Source organism: Netta rufina (assembly GCF_964035555.1).
Source record: "Netta rufina genome assembly, chromosome: 1".
Lineage (NCBI taxonomy): Eukaryota > Metazoa > Chordata > Aves > Anseriformes > Anatidae > Netta > Netta rufina.
Genome location: NC_140123.1, coordinates 104,085,357 through 104,109,475, shown reverse-complemented (window position 1 = coordinate 104,109,475; position 24,119 = coordinate 104,085,357). Strand labels below are relative to the sequence as shown.

The 24,119-nt window shown below is 41.7% G+C and overlaps 1 protein-coding gene across 1 annotated transcript in view; it reads right to left on the bottom strand.

Annotated features, from left to right (window-relative positions):
- Positions 1–24,119, bottom strand: part of HUNK (hormonally up-regulated Neu-associated kinase) — a gene marked incomplete at both ends in the record, with an annotated part of 56,140 nt that overhangs the window by 5,509 nt on the left and 26,512 nt on the right. Inside the window, 6 exons of the mRNA XM_084297274.1 lie at positions 2,513–2,596; positions 3,514–3,682; positions 9,587–9,722; positions 15,495–15,622; positions 17,439–17,574; positions 23,231–23,286. Coding sequence (XP_084153400.1) covers positions 2,513–2,596; positions 3,514–3,682; positions 9,587–9,722; positions 15,495–15,622; positions 17,439–17,574; positions 23,231–23,286 — 709 coding nt within the window. The remainder of the gene's footprint in view (positions 1–2,512; positions 2,597–3,513; positions 3,683–9,586; positions 9,723–15,494; positions 15,623–17,438; positions 17,575–23,230; positions 23,287–24,119) is intronic.

The window sequence follows — 24,119 nt, the reverse complement described above, 5'->3', positions numbered from 1 at the left end:
CCTTCAGGGGAGTTATAAAAGTTCACTCCTCACCGTGCTGTACGCAGTCGTGCAATGGCCTGCTGTTGCACAATGAAAGAGTTGTGCCGGTATGTTATACTTGAATAGGTTCGGCATTACATCAGCCTCTGCTATTTCCTGTCCTGACCTCGACCCTAAAATCTATCCTAGTCCCGGCAACGAACTTGGAAGGAAGATAATGAGTATTTGCCTTGGCTTTGCCTAATATTGTGATAGGACAACGACACGAGTTCTTATAATTACAAATTCCTCCAGCCTAAGCCCACCAGCTACTCGGAGGGCAGCAGAAACCCCCAGTACCGGTCCCCTGGCTTTGCTGCAGGGATGACTGCTCATCACCTGAGCTGTCTGCAACCAAAAAGAGGCAGACAGACGGCTGTCTCTCTCCATACTCCTACACTGCCCCAGTGCCCTGAGTGCTCAAGTGAAGCCAGCCTGCAAAAACACCCGTCTGCTTAGCCCTGACAGCACGTATCTGCACTCTCAGCCCCAGCACACCACTGCTACCATGCCAATTTGGGAAAAGAGGGTCTGGGCATGTCTGCTGCATGCGTGCTGTGCTGCCTGCCCCAGCCACAGACAGTGCTGCTGGCAAGCAGCCCCTGACCCCCAGGAAAGTCCTCATTTCACATGGCGGGAGTGAGATGGGAGAAATTCAGTCAGCTGCTTCTGCTGAACCCGACCACCTCTCTCCATGACATTTCCATGGCAACACACAGCGATGCTTCCTTTGCATTATCTGCCCAGAGACCAATACCTCCCAGTCCCAGTCTGGAAACAGGGGATGGGTAAGGGGACCCTACCTACAGCCCACAAATTTGTCCGAGCTTATGAATTCTGCATCTCTGGGTCCCAAAGGCAACCGCTGATCCCAGCAGCACAATTCAGACACTTCCATGGCTGGGTTCCCACCCCCTGAAGGCATTTTTGAAGAAACGTCTCCCACAATTACAAGTGGCAGGAGCATCTCAGGGTCTGTGTTCACCCAAGCATGCTGTTTTAAATGTCCTGGTACAATCCCCCCATGTAAACACAGCTAAAGTGATATAAACATGTTTTATACCCAGCTATGCCCATGAAGAAAGATATTATACCGTATTATTACCACAGTGTCTGCGCTGCAATTGCTTCAAGATAACTATTTCAGGAAAGAAAGGACATCCCCTCATCCCCTAAATAGCTACACTGGGACTAACTGAACGCAGGAGAGGTTTTGGAGGGAGCCTTTATCCCTAACTGTGCATACAAACAAAACTGGGGTCATACAGTGACACCATCATTAGTTTTCAGTGATCCTTACAGAAGTCAAATATCAGCTCCCTTCCAGGGGTGCGGGGAATACAGGAAGAGCACAAAAACAGAGCATGCATTTCTCTCCTGGCTATGTGCAGGTGCCCAGGCAAGCCTTGCTGCAGAATTGCCTGTATGTGGCGTGGATGCAGACACAGTGAGCCAGCCATGCAAGTAAACTGCCACAGAGTGTTTTGAAATACAGTATTCATCGAGCCTACCCACTGCTGACACACGTTAAGTGAGGTGGTTCTGATTTATGTAAGGAAAGAATGAGAAGTACTTTGCCCTGATATTTCCATCTGGCTTGCAATTCAGCTTTTCTATGAAATTTGCAAGCAGTCTCTAAAATAAACAAACTCAGCCATAATACAAATCTGTCCCTGCAATTAGATCATCAATCCAACACTGGAGAGTAGCTTTTGAAACAGGTAAACTCTTCAGGAATACTGCTATTTATGTTGTTAGATAGGACTTGCACAGTTCATGCAACCCTTGTAATTTTAGTGCTTGGCAAAGAAACAGCCAAAGAAGAGAAATCCATACAGAAGAAGCTTCCTATTATCTATTATGGATTCCTCTAATAAATTACTTCCTCTATTGCAGGAAAAAAGACTGGAGACAAACAGAGTGAAAGGTGATTTGGTTAAATCTTTTCTCTGGCCAAGGGAAGTGTGTCACAACACAGTGAGCTAGTTCTGCATCAGTTCTGCTGAAAAGCTTTTCACCCAGATAGAGTTTTGTACTAATACAGTTTTACATTTTCTAGTAGTCAAGTCAGGACATTGCACTCTGCTGTGCAGATTTATGGCAAGTCACCGGGGAGAGGGAACCCTGGCAGTCACACAGCTCTCTGCTCTGCACCACCAAGGTCTTTAGACTCGAGGCAATGCAGTTAGAGTCTTCTTCAGCAACTTGCACATCATAATGAAACTAAGGTTCCCCCTGAAGAAGTTTGTGTTATTTTGCTAAATAGAGCATTTAGTTTCCTCATGAAAGCTGAAAGTTGTCTTTAAACTTCGCCCTAAGGGGCTGCTATTTGTTCCTTCAAAAAGAAATTGAGAGAATTGCCCTGTGCAGCCAAGACCACTGATCTTTTTTTCTTCACAGCTCCAGAAATTCATTGTCTTATCCCAACAGCTGGGGATCCTCAAATTCAGCCTGCTTTCAAAGTACCTTAAGAAGCTTTAATGAGCTTTACCTCATAGGAGTCTTTATTTGCCTTGTACTTTTCTATCTGGTATAGCTGGTTCTTGTGGCAAATGTTGTCCTGGCCTTCAGACTTCTGTGGAGAGAGAAGCACAGAAAATCAAAGTATATAAGATAATTAGAGAAAGCTAATGTTTAGCTACTGCTTAATGGACCATATCCACTCTTGGCGTTCAGCAGAGTTTCATCAGCTTACGGATGTGGTGAATTTGGTCCATTACATTTTAAATATCATTGATGGCATCATCGTTAAAACACGCTTGCTAAAAGAACTGAGAAGAGAAAAACTAAGGTGCTGTTGGGGATAATTTCTCAAAGAAACAAACGTTAAAAATAAAACTCTATACACAGAATTATAGAATGGGTTGAGTTGGAAGGGACCTTAAAGATCATCTAATTCCAACCCCTTCTAATAGACCAGGTTGCTCAAACAAAATACAGCCCACCCTACTGACTACGCAACTCATTCAGGAGCCTACAGACTCTTAACTTTTTAAGACTCCTCGCCAGACTACAGATAGCTGTGTGGAGAGATAGCCATGGGAAGAGAGACTGCAGCTTGCCTTGGTGCTCTTTGCCCATCCTAACAAATGGGCTCCCAGCTACATGAGCTGGACAGTTGTGCAGCACTAGCACTGTCACTGGATTTTAAGGAGAGCAGCACTAAAGAAGAGAAAAAATGACCTGGGAGAATGTTTGCAAAGTCAAGCAGGCCAAACTGCATACCACACTAGGCACAGCCTGCACAACAGCCTACCTTGGGGTGGCAACTGTACCGTTAGTTTTCTATGGAAAGATCTTCAAAAACATGGAATCGTGAGACATCAAGCCTATAAGCAATTACCTCAGCAGCTTGGGGAATTATCATTGGAAATTATGCTTTTAGTATGAAGGAATAAAAATCCAGGCAATACCTTGAGAGCAGGGAATCTTTAAGCACTTTTTTACCCTCTCACCTGCTTGTCCAAAGAATCAACACCAAGCAGAACTTACCCTGAGGCTTGCCAAATAACGCTCCAGCTTCTTATTAAGCAGAAAGTAGATGGCAAGCGTGTGACTTGCCCTGTTTGAGAGCACAGTGTTGATGACATCGCTGTTCTTGTAGCCGAGCTTCTCAGTCATATGGAGCAGCACACTTTGACTGAGGTCCTCCAGGTGGATTCTGCAGAAAGAGAGGTGAAGCACATTGCTTGCACTGTCCTCCCAGTGACAGAGCCTTGCTAGCAATGGCAGAGAAGAAACCTGAAAGGCTCAGTAACATGGCTGTGATGAGAAAGGCAGACTACTTGGGAACCATGTGCACACTGTGGTAGCTGAACAAACCAAGCCAACCTATCACATCCTACCATGACATGAAATGGCACTGCGATGCCCAGGATGTCTCAGTTTGTCACCCTAGATCTGGCCAGTGAAGACTGTCAAGATCATCCACCCGGTTTTGAAGGAAAAGATGTAAAATCCAACTTAGGTGGCTACATTTTCCTTTCTGAAATTACTCTTTAAAAGACACCACAGTGTTCAGCTTCACCCCTCAACTTTTGCACAATATTTATGCACTAGGTAGCTAGAGCATTTCACCCCAGAGAAAGGTGACACACAGGGAGGGTTATTACAGCAGCTCCCAAAATGGTAAAACTGCTGCTATACTCATATTGGTTAGAAGCAGAAATACAACATGAGTTTATGGATGTACTTTTCTGTAAAGTCCATAATAGACTTAGCCAAGGTGAGAAGTGCGGTACAGGAGGCTGTGGAAATAGCAAAGCACTTTCACAGTGTAAGTTAAAAACAATTTTTCCAAAGAACTCTGCTCCTGTTTAGACACCTAAATATGCTGGCCAGATTCCCAGATGTACCTGTCAACTCCCATCCATCTCCAAAGAAATGCTGGATTTTGTCTGCTTTCTAAAGGATATTCTTTGCTCCCAATATCAAACCTAATATTTGGCTAAGGCAACTAATGGAAGCTTAGGTTATGAGTTTTTTACAACCTACTTTCCCCCCTCAAAAGGATAATTCTCTACCTTTCTCACCCCTGCTCTCCTATACCACTGTCCTGTACACCTGTGATGTGAGGAATGCCCAGAGAGCAGTCTGGGTCTGACATAAGGACTTAGACAAGATGAAAAACAGACTCTGGAAAATCTCAGCTAACTGTTTTCCTTTATTCAGCATGCTAATGAAGATTCATTGTGCAGTTAAAAAAAAAAAAAAAAAAAAAAGCTTGAGTGTTTTTTTTTTAAGTTCATAAGCAAAACTTATCTTGGCCATTGCACATTAAGGCATTTGGATGGCAAAAAGAATTCAAGCAGTTTCTACTCGAAATGCACAGCAAAATGGGAAATATTTGCTTGCCTATTTAACAAAAACAAGCTCATAAAAAGCCTGAGAAATTATTTGCCTGAAAATGCATTTTCTGCTGTTCTTCTACCTTATCTTCATGTTCTCCCCTTTCCTACAGTGTTGCTGCCTTGGAAACAATGGTGGTTACCTTAAAATGGTAGAAGAGAACTGCAAGAACAGAACAGTTTCTTGCTTGTGCTATAAAAAGCATGATTAAGAAAGAAAGTGATTCCTAGCATATTTGGTAGTTGATTTTTCAGAACAGATAATATCTTACCCACATTTGCACACTAACAGAAACTTGAAGAAACCCTATTGAAGCTGACTCTAGAGGTCCTTTTGGAGGCAATCAAAAGGAGGCAAATTATGTCTTTTAAATATTTCAAACTTTACAGCATTTTCCCAATAACGCTTTAGTAAAACTCTACAAATTCTAGGTAGGTCAAGCTTTGGGCAGAAACTAATTAAGCTAATTATTTTGTATCAATTTAAAAATAAAGAAATAATATCAAAAAAAAAAAAAAAAAAGGAAAGGAAAGACAAAATCATGATAGCTTTTATCCTTTACAGGTTCACTGACTTTATCATAAAACCTGTGTTCTGAAAGAAGTAGTTATTTTTCTCTTATTTTCAAATAGAAAAAATAAGAAAAAATATGCAACGAGAGAAAAAAAATGTAGCTGATTTATTTAATAGCAAAGGGTACCTCTTCACATTGATACTCCCTTTAAAAGTGCTTACAATAAGTAAGGATTATGATCATCACTGTATCCACATATATTCATGAGCAAACATGCTCTCTCTATAGTTCAGTATTGCATTTTCTTCCATTCTTACATTTCATTTGCCTGCTGTTAGGAGGGGATGATTAATGGGCACTCCATAAACAGCACTGCACAGCTTTTCTACCTAATAGAGGTTGGCCACTCTCCTAAATCTCCGACCTAATTGGACTAGAGAGTAAGCTCTAAAGTGACACCTCCACCACAGCCTGTCTGTCTAAGGGCTGATAATTTCAAGCTAACCAAGTCATGAAACCAAGGCATGAAAATGTACCTACAAACTCAAAAGATTTCTGAAATCACATTTAAGCCATATTTCTTTTTTTCCTCTTCTGCAGATAAGACACACGCAGCAAGAGAATTAAATCACCCATACAGCTCTCAGTTACACTTACATTCACTTACCAGATGCCACGTTTAGCAGATTGATTAGGCTCATTATGACAGTGATTTCATTAGCTTAACAACTCATTCAGTTTACACTTGTTTTCCCTTTCTTTACCATACAATGTTCATATGTACAGTGCACTTCGGTACAGTCCAAAGCACCATGGAAACTCAGATTTCCTTTTGTTGCACAGCATACTACTCAAATTAACTCAATTGCCCTTAAATTTCAGGCAGTAATGTTGAGATAATGAGTCTGTCTGTTCTCTATCTTATTCCCTGCAAAACAATCATTCTTACGGGCCATTTTTATACTCTGTCCACATACATCTGAGGATCACATGCAGCCAGCCTCACAATTGCTTCAGTGGATGGCTCTAGTGATGGCACCCGTTGGAGAACAAGCATCCAAGCTGCTCAACAACTATCCAGCCATATTTTGAGAGTGAGAGACATTATTGTCCTCAGGCCAAAGAAATGCATAGTTGAAGCAATTCTCCACAAAGCAATACTTAAAACGCTAACTCAGGAAGGGAAATGCCTGCTGCTAAATGAGGGCACCTCAGCTGCCTACACATATAGAGGGGACATGGGTAGCAGACAGGACTGTGACCTGTAAGCCAGCTGACAGCAACAGTGAAAGGAAAAGTCTCCAAAATTTCATGAAGGCTGTCGTGAGTTTTGGGACCCAGTTTGATCTACTGAGCTCAGTTGTGAGCAGTATCAAGCGCTTCAGCAGTAAGAGACTGGCACTGTAGGTGCCTGTCAACCCCACAAGGTTTGGACCTACAGCTATTCACCTGACTAGAAGGTGACCAGAGGGGAGGGCAGGTGGGGAGGCAGTTTTGTGGCCTCAAGTGAATGCTCAAGTGAATGCTCTGTTTGCATGGTCTGAGCTTGCCTAGGCACTGAGACTGTCAAGGCACTAACACAAAGAGGTGGCCTAGTTGATGAACATGAAATCATATTGGGTAGAGGACAATGGTTCAGGCATTCAGACAAAGAGAGGTTGTCACGCCCCTGTGTGTATGCTACATCAGGTACCTGGCACTTCACAGAATCACAGAATCACAGAATTTTCTAGGTTGGAAGAGACCTCAAGGTCATCGAGTCCAACCTCCAACCTAACGCTAACAGCCCTCCACTAAACCATATCCCTAAGCTCTACATCTAAACGTCTTTTGAAGACTTCCAGGGATGGTGACTCCACCACTTCCCTGGGCAGCCTGTTCCAATGTCTAACAACCCTTTCAGTGAAGAAGTTCTTCCTAACATCTAACCTAAAACTCCCTTGGCTCAACTTAAGCCCATTCCCCCTCGTCCTGTCACCAGGCACGTGGGAGAACAGGCCAACCCCCACCTCGCTACAGCCTCCCTTGAGGTACCTAAAAAGAGCGATAAGGTCACCCCTGAGCCTCCTCTTCTCCAGGCTGAACAAGCCCAGCTCCCTCAGCCGCTCCTCGTAGGACTTGTTCTCCAGGCCCCTCACCAGCTTCGTCGCCCTTCTCTGCACCCGCTCAAGCACCTCGATGTCCTTCTTGTAGCGAGGGGCCCAAAACTGAACACAGTACTCGAGGTGCGGCCTCACCAGAGCTGAGTACAGGGGGACGATCACCTCCCTCGCCCTGCTGGTCACGCTGTTCCTGATACAAGCCAGGATGCCGTTGGCCTTCTTGGCCACCTGAGCACACTGCTGGCTCATATTCAGCTGACTATCCACCATCACTCCCAGGTCCTTCTCTGCCTGGCAGCTCTCCAACCATTCCTCTCCCAGCCTGTAGCTCTGCTTGGGGTTATTGCGCCCCAGGTGCAGGACCCGGCACTTGGCCTTGTTGAACTTCATGCAGTTGACCTCAGCCCATCGGTGCAGCCTATCCAGATCCTCCTGCAGAGCTTTCCTACCCTCGAGCAGATCGACACACGCACCTAACTTGGTGTCATCTGCGAACTTACTGAGGGTGCACTCGATGCCCTCGTCCAGATCATCGATGAAGATATTAAAGAGGACCGGCCCCAGCACCGAGCCCTGGGGGACGCCACTAGTGACTGGCCTCCAACTGGACTTGGCTCCATTCACCACGACTCTTTGGGCCCGGCTATCCAGCCAGTTTCTAACCCAGCGAAGCGTGCGCCAGTCCAAGCCAAGAGCAGCCAGTTTCTTGAGGAGAATGCTGTGGGAGACGGTGTCAAAAGCCTTGCTGAAGTCCAGGTAGACCACATCCACAGCCTTTCCCTCATCCACCCAGCGCGTCACTTTGTCATAGAAGGAGATCAGGTTCGTCAAGCACGACCTGCCTTTCATAAAGCCATGCTGACTGGGCCTGATCGCCTGCTTCCCCTGCAATTGCTGCATGATGACTCTCAGGAGGATCTGCTCCATGAGCTTTCCTGGCACTGAGGTCAAACTGACAGGCCTGTAGTTTCCCGGGTCTGTCCTCCGGCCCTTCTTGTAGATGGGCTTGAACAAACTTTAGAGTAGAAATTAGGCTCTTCTCTTAGGAACTTGTCTCTTAGTGAGTTAAGAATTAAATTTTGGGGCACTATCAAATTTTAAGCACCAAAATCAAGCTTTAAGTTGCTGTCTTTGCCTCAGCACTACTTTGGATCTTTGTCTGAGAGCTAGTAACTACCACAAGGAATCCTCCACAGATAATAGATTGTGTGTGCTGAAGGGCTTTGATGCAGGAAGGTAGTTTTGTCTGATCAAATAAAGACATACATTTCTAAGTGAGTTGCCTGAGGCTCTATTTACATTCATGGGAGAGAAACTCAGATCTCCTGGGAACAATGTCATCCTACTACAGAATCAAAAAGAAGTCAGATGAATCATTCTGTAAACTGTGCCCTTATTTCTCTCCATTGACTGTAAGGAGAGCCCACGTTGACTTGCTCATGTGAAGACTCTATACTGAGAGGTGTTGAAAGTCAAGCAAGATTATTTCTAACCAAAGTGGACCAGAAGGATTTTTCTTTCTTTGTTTCTTCTTTTTTCCTTTTTTTTTTTTTCTTTTTTCTTTTTTTCTTTAGACTGATATCTGACTAACCATGAGATTTGCTACCTGTTTGCATGTAGTCATGCATTTAGCATTGCACAGGTATTCAAGATCAACAACCAACAAATGAAGGTCATTTAACTCTGACCATTCTCACTACTGTTTGCATATTTACCTAATCCACGGAACCTGCCATATGTATCACAAATAGGTATAGCCTCTACTGGAAAAGTAGTATGGGTCTACTGACAAACAAGGAGAAGATCAGAACTGATAAACTATCTTCACAAACATCTATTCTAAGGCCTGCAGCCAATTAATCACCTGATCTGTACCCTGGACCACCCCCCAAATGCATCATATGCCAGCTTCTGATTTAAGGTTTGTTTTTGGTCATTTCAGGAAACACATATTCAATGGACAATCCAAAAAAAACCTTTAAGGATTGAGTCAGAAAAGCAATCCCAGAAAATGCAGTGGGACACTGTCACACAAATGAAACTGTTCACATTTTAACATCAGTACACACTGGCTGTTTTTTTCTGCTCTTTCACACAGTACCTGTTTGGATATGTTACATTAGGTGGTGCTCTCCCAGGGTAATTCTCATTAAGCCACCGATTTGCAAGTGCCTGCTGGATGTTTGGTCTCTTTGCAGGATCTGGCTCTAGCAGAGATCGTAGAAAGTTTACAGCCGCTGTGAAGAAATCAAGAAAAAACAAGAGCTATGTCATATGCTTTATGACTTAACACGGTAGTTGAGATGTTATGCTGTGTAGCCTGACCCCAGAATATACTAAAAATCAACTTTTTCCTTCTAGTATGCTCAAATGTCCTTGAGAAAAAGGAAAGCCTGATAAGAGATTAGTAACTAAAATAAACGGAGATTTACAGAGTCATAAAGGAGAGGAGAAAAAGAACTTTTTGTTTCAGAGCTTGTTTGAAGTTTCTGAGTATGCTAGTCAAAATTTTTGTCTGAGGACAGGAGACTGGAGTGAGATTAGAGGGAAATCACTCATACTCTGTTTAGAGTAGAAAGAGAGTGACTGGGAGTGAGTGGAGGGGAGGGAAGGGATGAAGAGCTGGGAGGGAAGACATGGAGAATTGGGTTTTCTGCCCCCGTTGACATGGGGAGAAATCCTCTTATAATTTCCATCTAAACTACAGTCAGGTGTAGGAGATTTTAGCAAAATTAAGAGTACAGTAAAATTAATGGACTTTATTCTGTTTTCAAATACCATAGCTTCAACTTTCAATGACATTCCATGACACCTTGGGATTTTCTTACGACAAGCCTCAAAAGTAATTTTCCAATATTTGTAAATAACGTGCTTCTTATATGGTTATGAACAATGAAATCAAGAGATTTGCTAAAAGACTCACAAGAAGTGAATATCTGAGCTGAAAATAAGCTCTATGTTAAATATTCCTGGTCTTTACTCCTTAAATTATCAAGATTAGATTTAGTTTATTAGCTACAAAACATTAAAGAGTTAACTATGTCCTCTATCATTCTCTAAACAAAAGACAAAGAAACCTAATTCTGGGAAAACCAAAACCAGAATGAAACAGTCCAGTGGAGATGCTGAGTGCACCCTGAACAAAGTCAATGGCAAACAAAGGACACAAGTGATGGCTTCCAGCAGTTTTCTCCAACTCATATGGATGGCATCTTATAGGCTTTTTTCCACCTCATTCTGCAGTAGAGCTGCAGCTTCCCTCCCAGACTCTCCTGAGCGTGTCTTATCTATTTATTTCCAGACCTTGGAGAGACCTTGTATGGAGACATTGGGCAGTAGCAGCACAGGACCACTGCTATGCTTTGCCTGAGGCTTGGTAGGGTTTCTGAGGACTGAAAAATTTAACCCTACTTCAAGTCTTTGGATTTAACAGCGGTGTTTTAGATTAAATAGAGTCTTGTGTTATGTAAAAGTTTTGCCAGAACTGCCTTGCTGATTAGGTATATGAAATGCACTGCTCCTCTCACGGACAGATCCTCTGCACAGACACAGCACCGCTGCCTTTTAAGAATAAAATTCTTTTCTGTGAGACTTCTTCATGTTTGCCTGGTTGTCTACCCAAGCATTCTCAGGTCTCCAAGCCCACCCACAGCAAGGGACAGGCTGGATGGGCTGATGTGCCAGAGCAGAGCAGCAGGAGAGGAAGGGAAGGTTTCTCATCAAATAAATCAAGGTTAGATGTGATAGGTGTTGACTCCTAGCAGCTTGGGTAACCTCTGTGTTCACCATCCTGCAACCATCAAACATCAGCCAGGGAAGGCCCTTAGAGGATATCTGTTTCAGTGCAGGCCTAGTGTTAAGAAGTTTATATTTGGAAGAGAGAGAGTTATGATTATGTATTTACCAGTTCAGCTAGGCATGAGCTTATTTTTTTTTCTAAGCTCTGTCTTCACAAATATCTGATTTATGTGAGGTACTTCACTTTAAATCTTTCCCAACATTTTTGTTATTTTCCTATGACAGCAATATTGTGGAAACAGCAGGAAGAAACTACATCCAAGTTCATAAATCTCCTGGAAGCCGATGTTAGGACTGCTCCCTGCGTACCCTGAAAGCCCGCACGTCAACACATCTTGGGCGCAGACCCTTGTTATGGGAAACAATCGCCCCATTGTTCTGCCATTTGAGTTCCTCTCTTCCCAGTACTGCCCCGTTAGGAGCCGCATGCATCCCACGGGCTCAGAGCATGCTTCTCAGTGCAAAGCAATCCCTCCCCAAACCGACTGCCAACGCCCTCAGCCCCCAAATCAGCCAACGGCTCCTTAAAAACCTTGATTTTTTTCCCCCCTTGTCAAAAGACAAAGTAAATGAGGTTTGTGAAGCATTACAAAGTGCAGCAGATTCAGAGCAGGAGAAACTGATTCCAGAGAGGGGAGCCTTCCAGGGAGATTCCCTCACCAACCGGTCCCAGGAGATGCAGTAGAGATTTTTAACAGCACCTTTGCTCACCTGAGCTGTTAGATGGTGTGAGGAAGACTGGGTCTTTTTCAGTTAGCCATGCAGCTGTAGGACAGCTAAATTAATCCCCCAGGAAACAAACACGAAGATAATGAATCGATTTTTGGACCCACTGCATCTGAAGCCGCTTTTCATGCTGAACCAAGTAGCTTCATGAACAAAGGACACTGTGAATTATCCCTCCAATGCTTCATTATGTGAGGGAATGTGAGGGCCTCATTTACAACGAACTCGAGGACAGCACTAATCTGATTAGCCAGTGACCTGCACTTGATGGAATTTTGTTTCCATGGTGTAACTTTGGGGCAAAGTTTGGTCTTTTGACAAATGACAGACCAGGACCATGAGAAAAACAACTCTCCCTTTAAACTTCCTTTAGCGTATTGAGTTCAGTAATGAACAGAAACACAGAGTGCTTCAGGTATGAACTACGAGACCTCTGCTACTTTCATTTGCTTTGACATGAACAAAACCAGCTTAGTGTCTTGTTTAGAGAATGCCATGCTTTGAGTGGGCCCTGGTTAAAATAGGTATACAGGTGCTGCTTACAAAACTGGCCAGAGAGAATGAAATAAGGTCATTTCACTTCACAAAGCCATAAGTAAGCTCAGAACTACAGATGTGGGCAGATGATTGCTTGCTGTTCTTAAGAATTTACACAGACCTCAGCTTGACAACACTGCCTCTTTACTCCTGACAGTGGTAACATCTAGCTGAGGTGCAGTAACTTCCCAGGACTGACTTGATCAATGGTTTGCAATTAATCTGTACTTCACAGAGGAAATATAAGTCATCAGATGATCCACATATTCCTGGAGTTTAAATGATCGACTTCTGAATGCTCGTAAAAAGTGACACTTCATTTCTGCTCCAAAAGCATGGAATACGTGGCAACATGTGCAGTAGTCAGTGTCTGATAGGCTTTAAAAAGGGAATCACGAGAAAGTAACATCAGTTGATGCTACCTTTTAGACTCTCAGCTATGAAAGACATGGGTTTCTGTAACAAAAAAAGACATCAACCATGCAGAAAACTTATCAAGTAAAGGAGCTGAGGATCTAAAAAAAAACCTTTTTTTAGAGAGATTCTTCTAATCTCCACAGCACTTCTCTGTTCTAAAAGGAAGACCATAAACACACAGAAGCAGTACATTGAGAAAAAAAATAATGTGCGCAAGGTGAATACCAACTTCCTTAACAACTGAACTCAGCTATCTGATTATTGAGTAAAATCAATAATCAGATAGCTGTGTTGTTTATGCAGCTTAATGAAAAACAGTTTCCTAAGTGGGAAAATCAAATACTAACCCCAAATTTTCCCTGTTGCTACACAGTTGCTTTGGGTGTCCATGGTCACACAAAACTGTAACTAATACAAATAAAATATACTCTTGTTTAGTGATAAGAATAGCTATTTTTACAACAAACCCTGCATTCAGTAGCTGTGAAATTAAATGTTGAAAGAGAACATAATGAACAAGCAAAACAGACTACTGCAAAAAATCTCTTCTGTGATCTCTGTGAATTAACAGAAAAAGAAAACCTGATTTAAGAAAAAGATCCGTATACCTAAGGAGTTAACTGATGAAACAATTTTCAGGGCAGAGGAGAAGATTTTCTACCTACTGACCCAAAGCCTAGGTGTGTCAAGAACAAATGTCATCTTAAATCACAGCTTGCCATGTTGGTGAATGTGCAAGCCTGTTGACTTAAACCAAGAACCGATGCATGCCTTTTTCACAGTGAGTAAAGGTTAACATGTTTAAATCTATCCCATTAATTTTCCATCATCTCTGAAAGTTCAAGCTGCTGTTGTTCTCACAGGATAAACAAAATATTGTTTTCACAGGAGACCATATTGTTAGTGAGCCACAAATTCTACAAAGACATGACGGTTAGAAAATTTGATCTCCATGATAAAACTATAGGATGACTGAAACAGTACAATGAAGCCTGTCAAAAATAATGTTATCTTTTTTGCTACACAAAGTCTGGTCTTCCACAGGCCTTTCATGGGTGATTCAGACTTTAACACAGGAGTTGTCCCCGTAAAGTCAGTGAAAACTCCCACGTAAAAAATGACTGTGGTTGAAATAAAATGATTGGGGAAACAGTACATTGGATCAAAGCGACTGTATAGTCATTATACAACAGATAGTTTTTGGTAAAAGTCTCACTGTGGGAGGTCCATTTGGTAAAATATTTGGCAAACTTGGCAAATCTTTACTACTATATCCAAGTCCCTGAATCCAAGAGTAACTGCAATTGATGTAGGATTTGGCTTCCAGATCAATACAATATGAAGCAGTCATCTGCTTTATACAGTATAATCCGTCTTTTAATTTACTCAGTGGGGCTTTAGAACATGTGCTAGAACATTAAAATAGCAATTTTGTGCAACTGAATCCTACAGGGGAGTCCTCAGAATGGAAATACCAAATACTCTAACTGCATCAAATACATGGCAAGACTTGAAGCATCCCAGCTCACTTGTAAACCTACCACTTTACAACATGGCAGCAACATTAGCTGCTGGCAGAAAATATGTACTTAATACAGATGCTGAGCAAATGAGAAACAACATACACCACTTGCTTCACAGATAAACCATGTGAGAAAATCCTTAACTATCTACTTCTTCTACTTGCCGGGAAATCTGTCCTTGGAGAATTCGTCTTGCAACACAACTTTCAAAGTTTTTTTTCTTATACCCCATGGCAATCGTTTGCCATTATTAGTGATCTAAGTGAAAGTGTATGATCTTTCAAATTTTTCGTATTTGCGGTATTTTAAACCTATTGAATGTCCCTTGCAAACTGTCTGCAGATAAGAACAGAAGCTCTCCATGAGCATCAAATTTAGCATACAAAAATAAAACCTAAGTACAAAACATAGTTTGTTCCAAATGCTGACACAGTCTTGCTATAAGCTGAAACATGATTCTGTTGCCTAGTGACATGGCTTTGAAGAAGGAATTAATATTTCTAATATTAATGCAATGACAATTTTGCATTTTCTGAACACACGAAGGTTATCACAGGCTACTGTCCCAAAATAACTTTCTGAGTGCATGTCATTATTCCATAATGAATGTGAGGTCATTCAAGGTAGCTTATCGCTCAACCTTAATCATGATAATGCCCAGGAACGTGTTATTCCAAAATAATGAGTTCATGCATCCATACCCTACACTAAAATCATCCGACCACGCAAAACTGACCAGCTATTTTCTGAAAGCAATTTCACAGATTTTCACAGATTTGTTCCTCTCATATTCAGTACAACTTGGCACTTCTCCAGCTTACATACAAAAGTCAAAACAAAAGGAGTTATACTACACCAACACCCGCAGATCTTTTGGAGAACAAAATGAAAAAGAACATTTTTCACGATTAGTGTGCCATGCTGGTAGCATGACTCACAATCAAGAATTCAATGCAATGGTTCCAACCAACTGGATCTGAATAGGTCCAAGCATATTCCTTTGATTACCTGTAGAGAGCTGGGTGGGAAAAGGGTTCATTTCTTTGTCCACCATTTTCTGGTATAAAGCTCTCAAGCTGAATGGCTCCACAGTAAAAGGTAATGTTCCAGTCAACATCGCATACATGTTTACCCCACTAAAAGAAAACATACAATAAAAGAAACCAAAATGATCAGGAACAAGGAAAAACTTAGTTTGAGGTTTTAGTGACTGTACTTTGTTTTAAATGCCTAACAACTACTAAACAGGATGGAAAATGTTCTCCTTCTGTTGCACACAATGATTTGGGCAAGAGTTTACAGAGGTTTGCTCATGGAGGGTCGCACAATGTGTAAGACATAAGCTGGGAGTCACAGAACTGAGTCCAGCTGTTAGGCAAGTTCTCAGCTAAATGCCAGTCCACAATTATGTCTCTCCTCAGGCTGCATAAATACTTAAAGTGCTTTCAGGAGCCTTATACTGCTGCTGCCCTGGGTGTGGTGTGACTGCCCATGTCCATGGGTACATCGCAAGTCCTGGCTTGATACCAAAAGGCTTCCACTGGCCTCTGGTGCAGCACAAAGATCAGGTGTGAACAATTAAATTTTTCATAGCAGAAAACTTATTGCTTATTTTTACCCAACAGAGTCAGTGATGAAAAGTGGGTTGGGTACTCTTGTTCTTCTCTCCCACAAAAGGACTTTAAATTCAAGTGAGTGGAATTCCTTCCTTTTGGGAATTTGTTTCCTCAGTCTACTGAATAAACGTATGTGAACAGAAAGAATCTAAACCATTGTGCTATTACGAACCATGATCACAGCAAGCATGTGTTCAGCTACAAGGAAGGGTAGGGTTAACTGTATTTTTCTTTCTTAAATAAAAAAAAAAAAAAGCAGGATATTATTACTGGAGAAGTTTAAATGGTTTACAGGAATGACTGTGTTCTGTTTGTCTGCATTCCAGTCCCAGTAAGAGTGCCTGCATTCCTCAGGGCTGATAATCTCCCCCTTGATGTGGAGGGATGGCCCACTGCTGGAGTGAGAAGTGAAGTAGCCATGTGATGGGTGAGGTGCAGGTCTCCTGGAGCACAGACTGCAGATCAAGAGTATTATGGTGTCACAGGGTGCTGACCAGATCAGTCTGAGAGATGAAGTTGACCCAGGTCCTAGTCTCATATGTAAACTATGGCCAACCTTTCTTAGCAGTAGTAGCACTTATACAGCACTTTATGTTTTCAGAGTATTCCAAATACTTGAACTAGGGAACCACTACAATCTATTACTTCATTTAAATTGATCTGTGTTTTACTATCCCCGTTTCACTGGTGAGGGAAAATATTCAGATCCTAATACAAAAGCTAAAACTCAGCTAATCTTACCTAATTCCTCTCTGGGAGAGACAATAACTGACACCATGGCCATGGCCAACAGTAGGGTAGTGGGAGTTACACAGTCTAAAAAAGTACTGCAGATAAATTCATTGCCTCCAGAACACCTTTATAGCTTTCTCCATCTCTGGCACAGGTGATTTTTGCCTCTTCTTTTGCCTGAATGTTACTAGGTTCTCAGGCTCACAAAATTTCTGGCCATGTCTTCGTTTTAACTACTATGCTTTCAAAGGGATGACCTGACTAGATTTCACATTTCCTGCTAGATGTGACTGTGGATAATGCATGGAGACCATGTGAAAGTTTGAAGTTCCTTTGGGGAAAACAAAACACAATGTTGGTCCTCTTGTGCCAGAGCCATGTTTTCTACTGTGCCTCAAAATCAGTGATGAAGCTGTACTTTACTGCAACCTTGCCATGCTATGTGTTCTACCAATCTACATACAGCTCTATTTCAAATCAAAATATCAGTGCAATTTAGTTCACAGAGTCATGTTAATTAAAACAGATTTTATGCTTATTTCTCATTTGAGTAATGGGTAATGATGACAAGTAACAACAATTATAAGCTAGAGAAGTAACTCACATGGACCAAACGTCTATTTTGGGCCCGTATTTTTTCCTTGCCAGAAGTTCAGGGGCTGCATATGCTGGGCTCCCACACTGGGTGCTGAATGGATCAGAATAACCCAAGATTCCTGCACAGTTGCTCAGTCCAAAGTCTGTGAAAAGCATAGAGACAGAGTTATGAAAGAGATAGATACAGTAAAAAAGCGCTAAAACAGCAAGGAAAAAAAGCACTTTTTTTTTTTTTTTTCAAAAGCTAAGCAACGAACTGTCTAAGAAAAAATCATTCACATGAAAAATTTTTACAATTTGTGCTAATAAAAAGAGATTTCAACAAGCAATAAAAATCATCTTAGAACACACGTGATCATCAGTTTCACAGACAAAGCAATTATGTTTCACTGGGAGCTGGATGGCAGCAACTGGAGCTGAGTTTGTCTCATGCCCTCACCGCATGACGGGCATGGGGCAGAAAGCAGCCTCGGATTGTCATGGGTTCCGTACTGGTACTAAGAGGCCAAGCATTGCTTCTTCATTTTTTTTCCTTTAAATCTGTTAAAGGAGCCATCAGATTTACGGCAGGGAGGTTGCTTTCTTGGGACTAGTGTGGTGATTCACAAACACATGGGGTTGCAGAGTCGGCGTTTCAGCTCTGAAGCAACACAAGGGAGATCTTGGAGCAAGAAGGGGAATGTGTTGATTTGGCTCTCCCTCCCCCTCTTCTGTCTTGAATTATTGTATTTCTGGCCCCTGGGTGTATCTGATGTTCTCTGCTGGCAGTAATAGCAAGGGACTGGCAAAGGCTGGCATCATGAACTGATCAGGAACAAGACGCAGTGTCTCCGCACCAGAGGAGGCTGCAGTTTCACAAGTGCTCTCAGCCAACCCAAGCCCAGGCTGGCGCCAAGAAGGGAGCTCTCCCAACCTCTTTCGTCTGCTCCAGCGCTGGTATGGCTGCAGGGTGAGCTGTGTTTAAGAAAGGATCTTAAAAATTAAACCACTCAGCAAGGAAAGAAATTTGCAGAGAGCAGCTGTGGAATGGGCTTGCAGCTCAGTCACACCAGCAGCAGAAGAGGCTGGGGGCAATGTGCAGGCAGGGGTGTGCAAGCCCTGTCTAGTGGTATCCCACACTTGGCTTGGTAGAGAGCAAAACTACAGCCTCAGAGATGACAAGGGAAGGTGAGGAGAGGTTGCAGAGGGTCTTGAGAGAAGGCAGCAACTTGACATGATAGAGGGGAAGAAGTGAGGCAAACTGGCAAGGAAGAGGAGGATGCAGGCAAAGCTGACAGGCTGGGAAGTCTGCCTTTGTAGCAGGGCATCATATCCAGGAGCAGAGGATCTACAGAGGTCACAATAAAAGAGGTTCACGTTTATTAATAGCCTCCCATTGATGACAGCTTCAACAGAAATACTGGTATTAAGAACACTGACATCTGTTTGTCTCCTTTTTCATTCATCCTCTCTTCTTAAAAATTCCCCAAATGTAGGTGTGTTTAAAATGAAAAGTGTCTTATACATAAACAATGCAGTCCGGAGAAACAGACCACTGAATCCTGTTCCTAGAGACTCATGTCTTTTTTATCCACGTGTCTCATAAAACAGCCTTCTGTGTGTGCAACCCACCTGCCCAGCTGGGCTAAAAGCATTACATCTTGGAGGCCAAATATAACAGGCTACTGCTGAGTCCATGCCACCCTCCACAGTCACTGGTTAGAGTCTCTCTCCCTTATCTGCCTACATATTTGCATGAGACTTGAAGTAACAACCTGTCAGCCTGTCCTTTAGGATTCACCCTATGCCAAATGTGGCTAAAATTAGACAAGAGTCCCTCAAGATATTAAAAGCGCCCTGCTGGGGTGTTCACATAAGCCCTGTTCCCTTATGAAACTGGGCTAAAAATGAATAATGTTTACCAAAAAAGAAAAGTACAAAAATGACTATGTGGGTTGGAGTGTCCAAATGACTGCAGAGTGCTTGCTGCTTGCCTGGCTGGCTCTCTGTGAGGGAGGCAAGCCCAGCACCACCACATTTAAACAGCCAAAGAGGCTCAGAGGGGTTTGTTGGAGAGCACTGTAAAAACTGTAGGGAGGATCAAGGCAATTTCCTTGCCTCTGATGGAAAACAATTGTCTCTGGACACTGCTTAATCATCTCTGCTAGATATGTATTATCCCTGGGGCTTACACAAATACTTCTGAGGATCCATTTACTTAATTAATTTATTTATTATCTATGGCCTGAGATGGGTTATGTCAGCTGTAAAATACTGTTTAAAACTAGAAATAATACCTCTGCAGGGTATTACTCATGGTCTTTACCCTACTGTGACATACCACCTCAAAATTACTTGACTGTAACATAATGCTTCACACTCAAAATAAATAATGGCTATATTCTGACCCGGTATAAACCAGCATCTGTTTATCATTATCAACGGAGGTATCCTCTAGTGAAAGTTTTCGCTATCTTATTTACTTAAACTATAAACATCTTATTGACTTTTTCTCAGCTCATTCATTACAACCAGGCTGGTATACTTCTCTTTTTCTTTTCTTTTCTTTTCTTTTCTTTTCTTTTCTTTTCTTTTCTTTTCTTTTCTTTTCTTTTCTTTTCTTTTCTTTTCTTTTCTTTTCTTTTCTTTTCTTTTCTTTTCTTTTCTTTTCTTTTCTTTTCTTTTCTTTTCTTTTCTTGTTCCTGTTGAAATTAAAAATGCCTGCAAATGCCTGCATACTGGGGACGGGGATTTTATTGCAAAAGAAATGGAAATATTGTTATGAATACTGTGGCAGCACATCGTGATCGCAGGGTCATTTGTAGTAAGGATGCGTTTTTATCTTGGTAAGAATGGTATTACCACCAGCATTGATAATTTTACTGCCATTCCTGTCTCTTTCTTGGGCTTTTTTCAATAAGCCTAGCTAATTACAGAATTCAGATCAAAGGCCACACTTGGTTTTCCAGAGTAAATATTATGACATGGGAGCTCCACCACCCCCACTCTTCATACTATCGAAGTATCGCATTGCACTACTACTTTTCAACGCCTCCAGGAAATCAACATTAAGCTATGGATCCATGGCTATCTCTGAAGCTGTGACAGTTGGATTATGGAAAAAGGCATTTAACAGCACAAGCCCTAGAATAAAGTGAGAGATCATGGACAAGGTTGACCTTTGTCTGCGGCAGCAGAGCTTCACAGACCTCAGTAGAGCTACTTATGGGCAGGGTCCTTTCGGTGCTGTAGATCCTTGAGCAGAGTGCCAAGGACTTTGCATGGTCTGTGAGTGGCCTTTTATGGCACCTTAATCAGACACCTACCACCATGGGCTTGTAGATAAAGGGAAGTGAATTACTTCCAGCATTGCTGATCCTGATGTTCCCTGATTTGAGACTTACCAAGCAGCTAGCAGCAAGTCCACTTAACACAGCAAATGGAATTTTTCTAATAATACTATCTAAGCACATATTCCAAACCATCTTATCACATAGCTAAAAGGAGTAACAAAAAGCAAGGTGTCACTTAGCAGCTGTGTGAAGAAAGGGATTCAAGGGATTTGTCTCTCACTGAAATGCATGAGCAAGCAGGGACTGTCAGTGTCACTTTATGCTACATTTTTCATCTTTCATTCATCTCTTGTTTCCTTTGTGTGTTTTTTTTTTTTTTTTCCTGTTTTTTATATTACACAGCTATTACAAGAGCAACATTTTCAGTAGATACTAGAGTGTTTGCTGCTTCACAAAGCCTGGAGACTAAGCTGCTACTGCAAAGCAGTTAATGTCATCTGGTTTTGTAGCTCAAAGTCTCTTCTTGAAAGCATGACAAGCAGCACATAATTCCTCTACACATACTCTTCTCTAGTGAAGAACCTTCCTGGGCAGCACTACATGACAACACAATTGATTCATCACATTTCTAGAAAGATAGACTACATAAAATATTTTACTGAATGTGGAACAAGATGAGTGAGGGAACAGGCATGGAGGAGGAACAGGAGTAAATTATCAGGTCTATTACACCAGGCACAGACATGTGCTGGAACATTTCCATTGCATGAGTTGTGCAGAAGCAGGACACGGGACAGCCAGCTTGTGTGAAACATGGGAAAACAAATCCTAACTGTTTGGGGTTGTTTAATAAAATAGTGGCTTCTCTGGAAAATTAGATCAGAGGTTTTCCTTTGGGAATGGGAGGAGATGAAACAATTGACTTAAGCTGACTGTTGATAAAACACAAGTGTTTGAGCAGACTATGACTTTAAAACTGTTTTTACTTACAGTGAAATTATTACTAATAAAGCAACCTTTATTTTTTTATACCATACCCATTTGGACAGTGCAATTTAATTGCTTTGTTTTAAGATACATACTGTGTACAATCTGCCTTGTTCAAAACATCAGGCTGCAGACCTGAGGACAATTTATCTCAGCTAGCTAGGCTACGGAAGATCTGTCTCTTTCTCTATACGTCCCACACCACCCACTGTGAGGAGACCTTTCTATGCAACTGAAGCAAACAAAACTGCAGGAACAGCTCTGAAGTTATTTTTTGGCATGTAAGTTTTAATTGTACACACATCATCTGATTAGATCTGGTTTTGGATGTCAAGTTCACATACTGTTGTGTAATCAAACACCCAATAACAGGAAAGCTATAGAAATTCTTTAAATCTATCAGATGTTCATATAGCACTGTTGCAAACCATCTGGTCTCACTTATCTGCTAAATCAAGATAATGGGTGGTATCCATCATTACTGATGAATGATTCATGGTAACATATCAGTATCCTCTGACCCATAACTGAGGTAATGCAGCATTCTCTTTTGCTTTTATTTTCCCAGAGACATTTGATTCACTACAGAGTAATGACTAGAAGTCATGGTAGTTCTTCTAGAGACCAAATTCCCTGAGTAATTTTTGAGTATTTCAAATTTCATTAACCATGCTCTTCTTGCTTGTTTCAAGATGTATGTGCTTTACACATTACAAAGACTGTCCATTTGATCTGAATGCTAAGTGTTTTTCATCACTTTTCAGGTGATAAAACTTTTCAAAGAAAGTCAGTCAAGTGTTTAATTTGTCTGCAGCCACAGACACTGCTTTGGCAAAAGTGTAGGCATAGAAATGAATATTTTTTTTATTTTTTTTTACTTTTTTAGTGAAGGGCATATTTTCTTTTCAGTGCACACATTAATGTTAATGGCAGTTACACAACGGCAGTGAGAGACTATACCCACAGATGATTAATCTAAAACATCTGCATAACTTGAATGAATTGAGTACTGCACACAACTGACACCTGAACACAATCAAGTCTCTATTGTTGATCTTTTTTATATTTTTTAACAGCCCTCTAAAACAATTTCTTATTGGGTTCTGGAAGCAAACTTAACAAATATAAATAAAGGACCAAATTTTGCTAGATGCTAAAAATGCTTGCAACTCCCACCGACTTCAGCGGAAGCATATGCATATGGGGGCAGAATCCAACTCAGGAAATGCAAAATTATAAAGATAATAAAATAAGTTACTTCTGTGGTGTCGGTTCTCTAATTCTTTACAAAGTACCTGATTTAAATAGGAAAGCCGCTTGTTAGAAAATGAAGGATTATACCCATACCCAGTTAAAGCTGAATTATTTGGAACATTTTTTCACAAGATGCTGTCAGGAACAGCTTGATTGCTATCTATACTCTCCCAGCTCCTCTTTGCAGCAACATTAGCAGTTGTCACATGGAGGATTATGAAGTCTTAAAATTCTCTTTATAAAACTACCAATTTTAATTACTGGAATTGCCGAACTAGTTTCATACCAATAAGCTTGATATTGTTGTCTTCATCTAGCAACAGATTTTCTATCTTCAAGTCTCTGAAAGAAACAAAATATTTTGAGTGAGCCTCTGAAATAATGAAGCAACTTCCCATCACTCTCATCAGTTCATTTACAAAATTCATATATATAATAACGGGTATTATGAAAGCAGCGCACACAGTTCCACATTCAAAGCAGAAAGCCCCATGCACTGTCTCCTCTCCGTAATTACCAGTACTTTCACATACAGGTTCACACCAACTCTTCATGCACAGAAAGAATTTACAAACATTTGTCAGTAAATCCTGTAATTAATCAGATTCTTTGAATTTCTTGTGTACTTATAAGCCTGCAGAAACCTTGTACATGGGAAACACTTCAAATATGTTTCTGAATTGGAGGTCATTTTCTCGTTACTCTTCATAACCAAAGTCTCTTCATTGGATGCAGCTGGAGAATAAACTGCAGAGATTTGAGGAGCCAAATGTCTCTTCTCTGATATTGTCTACAGTTCTGGGGACCACAATCAGTCTCCCCATGGGGATGAGACATCCAAACACTTTACAAAGGTGGTCAACACTAGAATGCTAGTATAAGGCTGAAATATAATACAAGGAAGAAATTTTTCACAGTGAGGGTGTTGAGGTACAGGAACAGGTTGCCCAGAGAAGCTGTGGATGCCCCATCTCTGGAGGTGTTCAAGGCCAGGCTGGATGAGTCTTTGGGCAACCTGGTCTGGTGGGAGGTGTCCCTGCCCATGGCAGGGGGTTGGAACTGGATGATCTAAATGAACTAGATGGCCCCTTCCAAACCAAACCATTCCATGATTCTAAGATTCTCATGTGCTAGAGTTGAAAATTGAGGCTGAGGGATTGAAATGGTTTGCCTAA